The sequence below is a fragment of the Gallinula chloropus genome (genome assembly GCF_964237585.1).
Source record: "Gallinula chloropus genome assembly, chromosome: 2".
NCBI lineage: Eukaryota > Metazoa > Chordata > Aves > Gruiformes > Rallidae > Gallinula > Gallinula chloropus.
This window is the reverse complement of record NC_140086.1, coordinates 111,407,998-111,423,756: the sequence shown is the minus strand read 5'-3', so window position 1 is coordinate 111,423,756 and position 15,759 is coordinate 111,407,998. Positions and strand designations below refer to the sequence as shown.

Below are 15,759 nucleotides of genomic sequence, written 5' to 3'. Positions count from 1 at the left end.
AACACAATTGAACTGATTTGGTTCCAATGCATGTGCCAAGAAAGAGTTTAGTGAGTCAAGTTGTACAGGGCAAGACCATAAACTCTCCAAAATTAAAAGAAATTATCTTTTTTAAAGACCACAAACTCACAGGTGGTTGGAACATGACTCCTTAACTCACCAAGTGCCCTATGCAAGAGACAATGGACCAGGTAACAGTTTATCTCCATGCAAGTTCAGACATTCTGTAGAATGTCTGTTCAGACATTCTGTAAAAATAATCCATAATCCTATACTTACAAAGATAAAGAGGCATCTAAAGATAGAGACTGGCATTTACTTAGATAGTGAGAGAAGCAAGGAACTATGGCCCAATGCCTAATTAAAGTCAAGGATTAATGAAAGTCGGTGGAAAGTTAGAAACCTGCTTTTCAATCCCTTTCAAAAATACCAGGAGATGACTGCTTCCAAACACGTCTTGAAATACCTTTGAGGAAAAGAGGGTTCTTCCCGTTAATATAATGACAGTATAATTAATAAATAAAAACATTGTTAAAAACTCAAAGAAAGACCAATTCCTTCAGAGAATTGTCACTGTAGCATATTTAGAATACGATTTTCTTGTTTTGTTACAAAATTTTGTGCCTTCCTTAGTAACAAAATCTTACTTGAGAGGGGATAAGAAACGGCTGGTTAACACTTAAACTCCTGTGCTAATTCCCACACAGTGATTATCCTTCTTTGCATGATCCACATTCTGATTTAGAGCATACATTAACTGATAATCAGGCCTTTTTTACATTAATATTAATTGTACTTACGTGATGTTTTTGAAGCAAGGAGAGTGGTTTTTGAACCAGTTAAAAACTGAAATCCCAGAACATTTGCCTGGTCATCCTCAGATGAATCAACAAAATCTGAAAGATAAATAAAGATTTCTGTAATTCAACTAGATGATCTTTTGAGGTCCCTTCCAACCCCTAACATTCTGTGATTCTGGGATCAACAATGGTATTCAACAAACCTCAACTCAAAGCCAGGACAATATCACCATCTGCACGAGCAGTTTAAGAAACGCAATCTGAATGAGACTGCTCCCCTTTGTAGGGCTCAGAAGTAAAGAACATCAGCAGCAGTTTGGTGTACCTCCCCTTTATTCACAGGTGGAAGCTGAGCCAGAGGTTTGGTCTGTACAATCCAAAAAGAATTGTAATTAATGTACAGCCCAAAGACCTTTTATCAGATTCAAGGTCACCTTTAATTCAGATATTTATGCCAAAATTATAATGAAAAAGTTTAAGCATGCTCTTTTTAGTTTCAGCGCAGAGCACAATAAACATCTAGCTTGCTAAAATATCAACTCTACAAAGTCCATGCATACCCACCTTTCTTTTCATTCCATGCAGTAGATTATACCCCGTTAAAAGGCTCAATTTTAGAGCACCATATTTTAAAAACTACTCCATGTCACCTCTCCTCCCAACCTTCCCCTAAAAAGAAGGCAAACCAGGGGGTAGAAGAGATAGAATTTTTATTGGTACACCAAGAATCCAAAGTTCCTTCACAGATCACATGATAAGCAGCATGCTTGTCCCCCCCACCTCCAACAATGAAAATGGGATGAAAAAGAATCAGAAGATTTTAGTATCTTCTTCTGGAACACATTAGGCCTTTATTTTGTGTTATATTTTCAACAATGCATCCCTAGTTTAAAAATATAAGGCCTTATTTTGAAGCATTATTGCTTAGCCATACTGGAAAGCTATGATTAAAATTCCAAAATGCACAGCTTTGGAAAAAAAGTTTCTCTGTTTTCACTGCATACCCATTTGGGAGAAAAGATCTATTTACTCTCAAAGTGAAGAAAAACCTGTGCCATGTATGGGTTACTCTCAGATAAATGTACTACTTAAGGTTTTAGAAAAGAGATACAGCTCCACCTTAAAAATACCATGCTAAAGTTGTTGGCCCATACAGCTCTCAGAAAAACCATGGAAGAACCTTAGTCCTCTGAATTTCAGAAACTTAATCACTGCCAGACTGAACTTATTCACAATCACTTTATAAGCCTTGTTTATGCATTTATTCTTATGCTAACGTGATCATCTAGATCCATGATACAGACACAAAATATTTACTGAAGGCAAGTGTATTCCCCTTTTTTATTTTTTAGGTCTGTGTTTTATTAAGCTAAATGAGTCACTTCCTTGTAATTCTCCTCAATTACAGTCACTCCTGTAATTCAAATCCCTAGGTAATGTTGATAACCTTTTCCTACATTTTTGAGTTCCAATTAATTTTTATTTAATATGAGCAATTGGAACTCAGTGTGCTGGTGCACAGTAACATTGTATTAGTTTCCTGAGTGGAAACATGCTGTCTGATGCATCCTCCCTTCTTAGTTGTTTGCTTAGGATTGTACCACATTGTACCACACAGTATTCCTGTGATAACTTCCACCCCCTCTATCTCTTTCAAATTATAAGCACATAGTTACAGCAGAAATTATTCTCATAAGGTTGCACATCATAGCACTCAATTTCATTCTTATTTTTGCCAGTCCTAACTAGCACCTAATTCCTCCTTCATACTATTTTAATATTGTCTTGAATATAAAATATAGTTTGGGTTTGTGCATCAGAAGATTATTGCTCAGTACATGTCTTCTTTGGTCTAAGGTGGCTAATGAAATTAGTAAACAAATTCAGCTCCAGACCGATATGCCAAGAATGCCACAAATCTTCCCCCAAGCAACTATACCCCTTACATAGAACTTCTATCATTTTTGGTTTGCCATGCTTTCTTTCTTTTCACATGGATTTTTTTACATTCTATGGATGCCCATGTTTTCCCCATTATACCATCACTGATGGAATTTTACTTAAAATTATTTTCTGGATGCGTAAAAATTAGATGGATATCATGCCAGCTGTGTAGAGATATGCAGTTTTACCAGAGACAGACACACTAGCCCAGGAGGATTGCTGTTGAAATACTCCACCATTTCTTTCAAAATACACTTTTTAAAGATTTAACATCAGCTTTGTTAATTACGTCCTAACTTTACATGGACAAACAATTCCTGTTGGAGTTCCTAATGCATTTCATATTATAGACATATTTAAAAACTTACCTGGAAAAATGGTGAGAAAACTGATGGGAGGTTTATTGGTATCAATAGTTAGCTTGTGATTTGCTGCTTTTGAAGGCTGACCTGGACAGCAAATTAACCGCAAAGGCAGCCTGAAGTTACACTGTGCAACTTTTGGTATTCCTGAAAGTAAAGAACACAGATTCATCTTTTATGTCCGTGTTATGAATACAAGATACTTCACGATGCTGTCCTCAAAGAGATGCATCAAGGCATTTTAATGTGATTATGGTATATATTAAAAGATAAATTCTGTAAAAATTTCAATTTTTGTTAAATTTTTCACCTGAAGTTCTTTTAAACTTTAAAATTAAATTTTAATTACCTTTTCAAGTGAAAGCCAGAGTAATTAGACAAATCCACTGCATACCTGTATTTATACCAATTAACATGCACTGGAGATTAGCATTAAATTCTCTAGATAAATAATTCTATTTTAACATAGACAACACCTGTTTGATTACTAGTTGACTTCGATGGACGAGTCCAAAATAACTACATATAAGAAAACCAATCCAAAAAGCTCGACAAAATTTATCACTACAGTGAAAAACTCTTGCTGGAAAATGCTTTCAAAATATTTCAGAATTTTAAATGGTAGTAAAGAAACACAAAGCAATAACAAAGTGTAGGATCCAAACCTTCCTCAATCCTTTGGTGTTATGTCTAGCAATATATTTTCAAGTATTGAAAAAAGCCTCAAATATACATAGATCTATAGTTTTTCTACTTAGAAAAACTGCAAAATTGAAAACACCCTTTTTCAGTTGATCTCTGAATCTATGACAAACAACTTTTTCTCCTCCCCCAAAACATGGGTGCATTTGTGCCTAATATGTTTTTTTTGAGAGTTAGTAAAGTATCTTTACAAGGACTGTTATCTTTTTAACATAACTACCTCGCAGCAACACTATCCTTTTTTTTTCAGTCTACCAATACATAAGCTAACTTTCTGGTCCTGTTTTGTCTTTTAATTGTACATTTTGAAAGTATCATACTTACCACAGTCACATCTAAATTTTGTGCTGCTACTATTTTTTGTTAGATAGAAGCCTTTTAGCCTTGAATAAGATGTTTCCAATAGGAATTGGAATGAAGAGATGTTAAGTGACATCACTCTCAGAGCTACTCAGTCCAAACAACATAGCATTTGCTACAAATCCTTAATAGCCGTTTCAGTTGCACTTAAAAAGCTCTAATTTAGCTGCCAAGTTCTAGCTGGAACTTGAAAAAAAGAGCTAAAAATATGGTAAAGAAACAACATACAATTGTGTTTTCCATTTCCAATCTCAATGCACAAGGCACTTAATAGTTTGCAAAATTCCTATGTTTCACATGTGAAAGTGCAACATACTTCACCAAGAAATGCATTTAGCACTTTCTGTGTTCCCCATGGGTAACTGCCTTCTTACATCTAAGCCTTGTTTACTTTCAATTTTCTCAAATATTCATACCTTCATAGATAATAGAAACTTAAAGAAATAATAAGTAAAATAACAGCTCCCTTCCAAAACTGCTTTATTCAGCACATGCTGTTGAAACCATTCAGACTTCCCATTTTTTCCACTCACTCACCTTCAGGATTGAGCTCTACCATGTAAGCAGCAATGTGACAAAAGAAAAGGAAAAAAAAGAGAGAAAACATAAGATGCTGTTCACATAAGGAAAAAAGAGAATGCATTTACAGGTTTTAAAGAACTTAAGCCACATTTGTTAAGTAGACAATACATAAAGACATAATACTAGCCAAAAACCAGATGTGAGACCACATTCATCAATAGTACAATCCCATCCAACTGAGTGACTCATTAACCTTCAGCTGTGTGAGTCCACAGAGATACACTGAACACTGATTTGGCCAGAAATGTGGGTATCTTAAAAAAAAAAAGGAGGAAAAAAGTCTCTATTCAGATCTAATAAAGTCATAAAGGCACTACATTTTTGTTTACAAGGATAATACACTTAAGGATTTGATTATTGTGTACAAGTAACGCTAGCGTTTGTATGTAATTGAATTATCCCAGTTTAATAATTTAATGAATTAAATTTAATGAACTAAATTTAATGAACTATGAAGATATTATTTATGCTCCTTTATGTCTTAATTCCTTAACCAAAAAACTAACAAAATCCAATCTAATATCTAAAATAGAATCATAAATTTAACTAGTATCACCTGAAGGAAGTAATACCTTCATTTGGCATTGAGAAATACCATTTAAGCTTGATACTTGAGTCTTGCAAAGCCAAATCACACAATCAAGGCCAGCAAAACAAAAAGGCAGCTTTCTAAATCAGAGGATCCAATATAAAAAGTGTATTACCTACACAATTTTACAGCAAAACCAGTCTAAAGGCATGTCACTAAGGTGGAGGCTTTCAAAGGTACAGCATCTCGCTCAGAAGCAGTCACAATACAGGGGGACTGAATTTGCACCAGCTGTTTCTGCAGGCTCTCAAAGAAAAGGGAGGAGCATCCTTTTCTGTCCCACTCTCTGCACATACCTGCAAGTCTCATCTAAAGAAGGTAAGATCAAGTTCTTTAAAAACAGGAGTTTCAGTTCTGCCTAGAAATAAATGGCCTAGACTATCATCATACAAACCATGTTTCAAATGAGAAGTGAAGTTAATACTTAAAGTGTATAGATACGATAAGATACTCAAGACCACCATCCTTCACAGAAGCCCCAACTCCACATGCATTTCTTTCCTGCTCTCTAATTCATGTCACCCTTCCTTTCGTTCTGGCATCAGTTCTGTGTTTGCACAGTGAACCAGATCAGCAGATTTGGCTGAGAAATAACTGTTGACTGTGTGAGCACAACAGGGGAGGGGGAGCAGGAGCAGAGCCAAGCAGTGAGAAGTGAAGAACAGACAACTTATGCTTGTTTATGCTGCATTTAACTTAACATGGAAGCCCTGGCTAAATACCATTTCTCAGTAGCCTGTCACATTCACAAGGCTGCGTGCAGAAAACTAAACTAATAAGTTACGGATAGCTGGGTAAATTTACACATTCTACCATTAGGATCATTAGGTCATTATAAACCAGAACCACTTAGTTTCTCTTCCTTTGAATTAGTTTATTTGTTTAGAATTAGTAGGTTCAACTGTTAAAAGGGAAGTGAGGAATAATCACTCCCAATGCTTATGCAAATCTCTCACTCTATGGAAAGGCAGTTATTGTCACATTTGTTTGCAGCCCAGAAGGCTGAATAGTCATAAAGATGTAATTAACTACTTACTCCAAGAAGTGGACCCTTAAAGATCAGAACAGAAGCAAATTGATAAGACAGGGTGGGAAAGCTTGTACAGCTGCTTCCCAAGCCATAAGCATATGATTTCACCTTTTATAAGACCAATTAAGGAACTTAATGATGCTACATAAATTATTAACTAAAACTGAAGACTGAACTCTGATACATATTATTTATTTAATCACTTTTTCCTTCATTGTATTTAAAAAAACATTTGTAAGAAATATGTAAAGAAAAAGCCCTCCAAAAAGGTAAATTAATATGAAATCTCCAGTGGCTTACCTGTTGGTATATCACACGAAAACACACAATTTCCTTCTAGTTCTGATGGAGAACAATTCCCCTTCAAAAAGACAGACAGGACCACGGTTTCACATGAATCTGGTTCTAAAAACAGCACAAAATTAAATCAAGTAATAGGAGCATCCAAATGAAAGAATATATTGTTCTAGTACTTTGGGAAATATTCTACTAAATTACAATAGTTGTTTCCATCAGTTCACCTTCATCAAATCACTGGACATCTGGGATTTTTTAAAACCATGATTTGTAAAAGGCAAACTAGTCCCTCCAACTTACTATCTTTAAGTATTAGCAATAAAAATATTCAGCCCACTGAGAACAAGGACTACAAAAACAAATGCAGTGAAGTTAATATTCTACAGAGGCATTTTACAAAGCCATCAGCCCTTTGCTCCTGTCACATGTTGAGAAAGCATAAGACCTGTCCTTCTGGAAGACATTCAGCAGCATTCAGTAAAGTTCTGTTTAAATAGGGACCGTTACTGCACATTTCAGAGCAGAAATGGTCTACTGTCCCAACTGAGGCAGCAGGACACACTTCTACGGTCTTCAGCTCTACTTATTCTTTAAGGCAATCCCACCTGCAGTCTTCTCACCAGAGCTAGAATCACCAGTTGATGCTAAGTTGGGAGCACATGCCAGACTGTGTACAGGCAAACAAGCTTTCTGTCACTGCTTTTAGCTCAGCAGTGGCATTTCTACATAGACAGAATTCCCTGCAGACCAAAATGCCCCTGCAAAAGTGCCACAGAAGTTTTGGGACTGTTTTCATCTATCAAGAAGCTGCCACCTGCTGTGCTTCATACCTCAATCAAGGAAGCAATTCCACTCATTTCTACTCTGCCTTCCTCCACCAAGCAGCATCTACAAACTGCAGAACGTAGGCAAGGGAAAATTGTAATTGCTTTAACTGCAGTATATCTGCAACAATGCACTTGATGTAGGCTGGAGTATAATTCTGAAAAACCCTCCGAAGAAGTAATATGATACAATAGCTGTTAACAGTTCTATAATTTACCTAAATCATCAAATTGGAACTGGTCACAGGTCACCGCTAATGGAGCTTGTACACATACTGCCAGGTTTGGTCTCTGCGCAGTAACTTTGCTCTGTATCGTTATCTGAATCAAATGACATACAGAAATATTTAAAAGAGGCAACAAATTAATCTCTGTATAGCAGAAAAAAAATCATAACCAGGAAAAGCATATAAAACCTGCTAATATGAACTCAGCAACAATATTTAAGGACTTCAACTTCAAAAACTTTTACATTTCTTACTTACAGCCAATAACGGAAAAGAATTACTTGAAAAGCTAGAAGTATCTGAGGAGTTTTCCTACATTCTTTGCAATTTTAACCCAACACAAACTGATTCTAAGTGTTACTTAAAGTGCAAATGCTTTGCAAGTGTCACGCGCATTTGCTCTAATTTTTAAAATATGTCACTTTTTTTAAAATAAAAACCAAAAAGAATAAAAACAAAGGTAACAAAAGAAATTATTTCCTTTAACTACAAAAAAACAATGCATAATCTTCTATATAACTTAAAAGTCAAGTTCTATTTAATTTCCTACAACAAACAAATTCTAAAATTCAATATACAAGATTAACCAGTACAACTAAAAATGTTGAGATCTGATCTAACCATAAACCTGGAGTGGCACTGGTTGCAGTTATTTCTCTGCAAAACCAATGGACATCAAAAGAATGTCCTTCACTCAGATCTAAAATGCAAGCATGGTGGTGACTGTTATCTGAACGTGGTCTGCACATACAAAGACCTTATCTACTATCTGTCATTGTCTGTTCCTTATTGCTGGTTTACCAAGGAGCTCAATACAGCCAAGTTAAATCAGTTTAGGAATATATCATTAGTTATAAAATGACTCCAGTGTTAGGAAGTTTCACTAACAGAATTAACAACAACTTTTTTTTTTTTTTTTGCTTAACAATACATTTGGACAGCAAACAGGCCCTCAGATCATCCATCACTATTAATGTTAGGAAGGATCACATCTACATCTGTACATATATGAGGTAAACTTTGCTCCATATTCTGGAGTCAGAAGCTCAATAAGATAAACAATGAATATGGAATCAACAGCCTTACAGATTTTAAGCCAATTAAGCGAGCTAAAAATGTGCAGACATGAGACTGCACAGTTAAAAATCTGTAATCTAGACACTGACATTTAAAGTTACTGGCAAATGCTACATCAGTGCATTTCTCAATTATGTTTGGCTTTCTGTTGTATATAGGAACCTGGAATGAAAATTACTTTTATCCAGTATTTTGTCCAAAATTATCTAATTTTATTAAAACTTTTCTGACAGGCTTGTCCATCAGTGCAAAATTAAATTTTAAAATTAAGTTTTTAACATAAAACTAAGTGTGACAAATTCTGGAAGTTTTTTAGAACACAGTACATTGCCTGTAGGGTTTTTGGGTGTAACATCCACCATTACAATGGGTAAATAATATTCATTAGTAACATCACCTGCTTTGCAGAAAACACACAAGGTATACATAAACATTGGTTGTAGTTGTGAAGTTCAAGAAAATAATTAATTTTAATTTATTTCAAAATTGTTCTCAACTTGTGCAAATTCAGCAGTTAAGTTCAAATTAGCCTGACAGGAGTTTTGACATGGAACTATAATGTACAATTATCTCTTACTTTCCTAAAGCAAATGTTTAGATCTTTGTAAATAACGGAGAGTTGACTCCATTAATTAAAGGGACTTTTCCATCTACTGCAGTTAATTAGAACAGAGACATATGAAGTTCAGTTAAATGAAGTTATTGCAGGAAAAAATATTCCGCAAAGAACTGAATGCACAGCAACTCCTACATTTACTTTTTTTTTACAGGAGGCATAAACAAGAAAAGAGAACCGGGAATTATAAAAGTCTTCCCATTAAAAAGCTTATTATTTAAATACATCCATGCTCATCTTAGTTAGCCATTGGCCTTACAATTGTAATAATGAGCAGCTGAAGGAGAACAATGGGAGTTACCTGCGGTCTCAATACTGGAATCATTACCACTCTCCAAAAATTTGGGAATTATAAACCCAATACTTGCATCTGTAATAATTCATTTGTACGAAACATTGGCTCCAATATAAACTAAAAGCTGATAAATTAATATCTTTCTGAAGGTAATTTAAATTTACATTATATATTTTAAGGTGGCCTTACAGCTACAAATAGCCTGATTCAAAGTCCGATACCATTCATCTGATCTTCTAGCAAAACTGTCACAGACTTTACAAAGATTAGGATTTTACTCTGTATCATTTTTAGCATCTAGAAATGCAGAGAAATAAATTGGATATTAGAAAAATTTCTTCAGCAAAAGAGTAGTGAAGCATTGGAAATGGCTGCCCAGGGAGGTGGGAGAACCGCTGTCCCTGAGGCTGTTCAAAAAATGGGTAGACATGGTGCTTCAGGAAATTATTTAGAAGTTATGGTGGTGTAGGGCTGATGGCTGGACTTGATGATCTTGAAGGTATCTTCCAGTCTTCATGATTCTATGATTCTATATTTGATCAAGTACAACTGGACCACACTAGCATAAGGGAATCTGGATCAATAAATAATCCAGCTACCCTCTGAACTTTTCACTTAAGATGGGGAGAATTTGCAAGGTTCTCAAAAATAAGGCTCTGTTGATATTCCTAGAAGATCCTCTCAAACTCAGAAGTAAAAATTATGGTCCTTCTTAAACAATACTGAGGAGAAGCTACACTAGCATACACATGCATGCGCACGCACACACACTCTCACACTTTCTGTAGAGCTACTTACAGGCAGAAACTCTCCTGGAAGACTGTCATGATTTCAATTTTCAAATTAGATTTTCCTAGCAAAAGCTATGAAAGTTTTTTTCTAAAAGAAAGTCTATTTTTGTTTAGTGACAGCTAAAAAGGTATCTGAAGATAACGAACTTCACTTTTTAAGTAATGAAACATTTACTCCCTTTGAAAATTGTTGGAAAAATACTCTCAGAACTTCAAAAATTACTTCATTCCCTCCTAATAATGTTTTTGTGTCTGCTGCTTGTATCAAAAATAAAATTCCAATTGCTTTCTGACTTCAGCATAAGGCTTACTAGAACAACACTGAATAATATAAAGAAAAAGAACTACATAGATACTGCATTTCAAATTTTATTCATTTTCATGATCTAAGGGCAACAGACAGAAAGCGACAGGTTTATTAAAATTTGCTACCAGTATTTGAACACTACTATTTTGAGCTAGGGACCATACCTTTACTGTGACTGACGGCACGGCTTCTGCTTTTACCTCACTGTCAATGGCTTTCTGTGAAGAAAAAGATGAAAAAAGAGTAAATTCAGTATTATACATGAATGAGTGAACACAGTGAATGCAATATTACTTTCCTACAATCAAATTGGTAAACAGAGAATTATACAGTACAGAAGTTAGCATTCCTATGACAGATTAAAATACACAAAATACATCTCTGAGCTCCTTCTGAAAATGTAAAGCCTCTGTTGGAAATTGCCTGCAAAAAAGTTAGCAAAAGGTCATGAATGTTGTGTATGTAAGAAATCGATACACTTTGATGTATATATGAATATTTGAAACGGTTTTGTTTGGCACAGTACTTTCCACTGTATATTTATTTCAATTCTGGAAATACCTCCTGTTACTCAGTAGGGAAAGGTGATTTCCAATCTGCCAATATATCATATATATATAACATAATATCTACTAGAAAATCACCACATGCTATCTTATAATCAGACATATATTATGAACTTCAAAAGAGAATTACAGTAGGCATCCTGCTACTCCTAATTTCTACTTCAATAGGCAATTCCATCTAATTCAAAAAACATCTTGACCTTATAGTATATTTTAATACCTTATTTTGTGCTTATAGTTCATATTGCAACAGGCCCATCCCTACAGTTCAAGATAATGTTATGGTTTATTTAAATTATTTTGTTTTAAAGAAACACTTCCTCTATAATACCAAATTACTGACTTGAACTTAGACCTTCTCATGATAAAAGAGTAAATTAAAAACAATCTGCTGTCCTCTACCCACTCTCCTTTTTATCCCAATATGCCGCTTAAGGTCTCTGGGATCTAGAAATAGGACTTTCAAAATTTTTCAGTTAAAAAAAGATAGCTATTTTCATACTGCCTTGTCATGCCCACTGTCCCTGGTGACCAGTGGTTGATCCTGAAACAATAGCAGGGGTGAAAAGAGATTGATTTGTACTATATTCAGCTTTCTGAAATCAGCTGGACTTCCTGGATCAGAGGCCATACAGAGGAGACGGTGTTAAATAACCAAAATGGTCCACCACTTGCTTACCTAATTTGTTTGAATACATCTAACATCCTCTTTGCTTTTACCACACACATGACAATTTAAATCTTTTCACAAGTGTAGAAGCAGTATCTGTAAGCCTATAGTTTCCAAGATCACTGCAGAAGACCTAAACTTATTTCCACATCTGCTGTATTGATCCTTACCCATAAAGTATCTTCACAGGTTTTTCCTTTCTAGATGGCTACTGAAGGAACCCTCAGGGAAGCTTACCTCACAGGAAAACTAATAAATATAGAGAGCCTTGGGAAATAAAGACACAAGGCTGTGGTTCAATCAATAGCGTTACTTATAGATGAAACAGACCATTTGCATCTGGAAGGTTGCATGAATGAGCACAGCTGCATCAGATCATGCTATGGACCCAACAGTTCTAAGTATTGTGAGCAGATTATTGCAGCTGGCCAAGACTGCATCACACTGTCCTTTCTTCCACAGACAAGTACTCGGAAACGAGCAGACATAAAGAGGTCCCTCGAGCAAAGAATAATAGTAGTAGAGGTCACAGTAGTACTAATAACAGAGTTCAAATGCATCTATCATATATATATATGTAAAAGTATTAAGAAGCAGCTCCTTTAATATTTTTAAACAGTAAGTAGCCCTGACAATCAGTTTTGCAGAAATTAGTGGCCAGAAATGACTAATTGCAGATGTTCTAATGCAAAGAGTATGTTCTGAAATGTAAAAGCGAAAAGTTTTAAAGAGACAGTATAAGCTTTCCTAAATATTAACTTGAAGTATTTTTTCTAAACTATGTACATATACAAGATTAATAAACTAGGCTGCTACACCAGAGAATATGGAATGATGCCTTGACAGAGAAAGGTCACTTCCTACAATGCATCTCTGAGTAGTTCGTGTATCGATCTTACAAGATCCATGGGGTGATGTTTCTACCATATCCACCCGTATTACCAACTGCTCACCACTACAAACTTACTCAAGATCCTCAGCTCACATTCACTTATGCTTTCTTAGTGAAGAATCTAAAGGTCCACAGACAGAAGATACTAAATAATTCAAAAATTCTAGTTAAAATCATTAACAAAATTATGTTTTAATTGATGGAAAACTGAGAGCTATGCAGAAGCTCTGCCCCACAAATATAAATACATAGTAATCACTATCCATGATCATTATTTACTGATGCATGAAACCAATGTTTCCTGAGTAATTTCCTTTTCATACAGGTACATACAGATTCCGCATCCAAATCAGGCGAAACTTCTGCTGTGATAATTAGATCTCTGTGCTTTTCTGATTTGGGTAAAATATCTGAAAGAAAAAGTAAATCAGATCTCCTTTAAAAAACATGCAGTTACATTTCTAAAAACAATATGATTTCAACAGTACCAACAATTTATACTGTTACACCTACTAACATAAAAGAAAAAATATCAATGCATATGATTTCTGACCAAATAAACCTACCAATTTTATAAACCTGGGTCTTATCATGGATTTCTGATTTATGTATGAAAAATTACTTAGATGTATTCTATTAACAAGATTTTACACCTACTCTACAGGATCTTTGGAGACCGTAAGGAATTTTAAGCTTTTGTCCTCACATTAATATACTAATACAGCAATAATAAACAACTACTTCCAAAATTCACACCATGCATCTAATAGCACTTTATGCTAAATAATTTGATAATTAATACATTAGACACAGAAAGATTCTGTGCCTAATAGCATAAAATTAAAATAGGTTTTAGAAATTCCTCTGCATTAGAAGGTATATGAAAGTTCTATGTACAGGATGTTATACAGGGCTTGGTTACAATATATTACCTGATAATTTCCAGGACTGTCAAGATACAAGGTAAAGAATTATGAATTCATTTATATCTGTGATATAAAACCTTATGCAGATTCACATACGTGAAGAAAGTTGTATGGATTAAAAGCTATGCACTTAAATACCATTAGGAATTACAGTATCTCTTCTTAAGAGTCGGGAAGTCCAGCTCTAAGGATTACTTTTATTTCCTATTACTAAGTATTTTGGAAAAAGAAAAACCCAAATAGGAAATGTGCAGTTTCCAAAGTAACAAACAGTAAAGACTTAATATAAAGGAAAAATTAACATAGAAATTGAAAAATTAAGAGCATGAGCACATTCAGAAAGCTGCAAGAATTTTATTAAACATAGGGTCCTGAAAATGAGTCAGAACCACTAGGCAGCACATTATCTCTTTCTAAAAAGAGGGTCAAGGGAAAAGATTTTAAGACAGAAAATAGTTTTAATTTTCTTGTGCTCAGAAAAAAAAAGCGTCCCTTCACTTCAAAGCAAAAAAGTCAAACTAAAACATGTTCCTCTCATACCACCTACCAAAGAAGCCTAGGTCTGTTTCACACTGCCACGACTGAACACAACTGGTTCTGCCAATTACACATAGCTTAGCACAATCCCCATTCCTCTTGTACAGATGAGAAAGTATCTTCCTTTTTAATCCCTTCTTAACCATTTCTCTTCAGGTTGCTTTTTCAAACAAACTATGATGTAACTTCTATCATACAGTCATTTTTCTACTAGAAATAGGATAGAGATCCCAGCCAAAGCTTACATAGACATATCAGCTTCATGTTGCTATTAAGTTAAGCCAACACATCTATGTTTAATCACTTTTGTCATCCAGACTGGTGCAAGTAACGTAAAATTTAAGTTAGTGTAACAGTTAAGATTTTCAAATATTTCATCAGTTTATAATATAAATCTTCATTCTTCAAAATGTATAAAACAGCTTAAGTTCAACAGTTTAATGGTCAGCACCGGACAGAAATACAAGACATTTATGGAAGTAACTACTCAAAGGGGGTTTTTTATATGATGACCTAATTCTAAATACCTTCCGTGTTTGGAAGTCAAAACGAAACAAAGAAAAATTATTTCCATGTAAGGGTAGATATTTTCAAAACAACACAAGCTCTTACTGCACAAATGTGAATCCAAAAGACAGAAAAGTCATTTTAAAGATCCATGCTTAGAGTAACTTAATGGTGAGCAGCGTTCAAAACTGTTTCGTATTCAACCAGACGTGATTAGCAGTTATTTTAAGACTTAATTAAAGTTCTAAGCAAAAAGCCAAAATGAAACAAAGCCAAAACATCTGAAACTGCAACGCATACTTCATAAGTAAAAAGTTTTGTTGTAAGAAAGGTCTTCTCGTAAGTTTTACATCTAAAGCCAAACACATCATTAGAGCATCTCTCTGTAATGAAAAGAGCATTCAGAAAAACTCATCTGAAAATCCCACTGTAACACCTTAGATCAGACTAGAAAGACTGAGGAAGGAAAAAAAATAGGAGGAAGAGAATGGGAAAAATATCAACAATATTCACAGTACATTTTACAAACTTGCCATGACAGGTATTAGGAAAGTTATAAAGGACAGGTATGTTTTCTATCTCTATCTCTAGACCTTCCACACAATATGTTAAGCCTAACAAACAAAAGTTGATTCACTTCAAATGGATGTAGTCCTTCCACCATAACTTTCTTTCCTTTGGTTATGATAGCCAGATAAAAATGTCAAATGCAAGATTACTCATATCTATATGCTTAAATAAATAATTACTGGATTTTTAAAGCTTAAAAAACAGTATTAGTCTATCACAATAATGGAAAGATATATATGCAATTAGAAAAAAATAAATCAAAGTTGTAGAATCGAAGTCATAACTCCA

The 15,759-nt window shown here is 34.6% G+C and overlaps 1 protein-coding gene across 1 annotated transcript in view; it reads right to left on the bottom strand.

Moving 5' to 3' along the window:
- The window catches only part of BBS9 (Bardet-Biedl syndrome 9), a gene marked incomplete at both ends in the record, with an annotated part of 174,741 nt that overhangs the window by 102,021 nt on the left and 56,961 nt on the right, over nt 1–15,759 (bottom strand). The window contains 7 exons of the mRNA XM_084260646.1: nt 801–896; nt 3,113–3,253; nt 4,706–4,720; nt 6,670–6,774; nt 7,709–7,811; nt 10,968–11,021; nt 13,265–13,341. Coding sequence (XP_084116772.1) covers nt 801–896; nt 3,113–3,253; nt 4,706–4,720; nt 6,670–6,774; nt 7,709–7,811; nt 10,968–11,021; nt 13,265–13,341 — 591 coding nt within the window. The remainder of the gene's footprint in view (nt 1–800; nt 897–3,112; nt 3,254–4,705; nt 4,721–6,669; nt 6,775–7,708; nt 7,812–10,967; nt 11,022–13,264; nt 13,342–15,759) is intronic.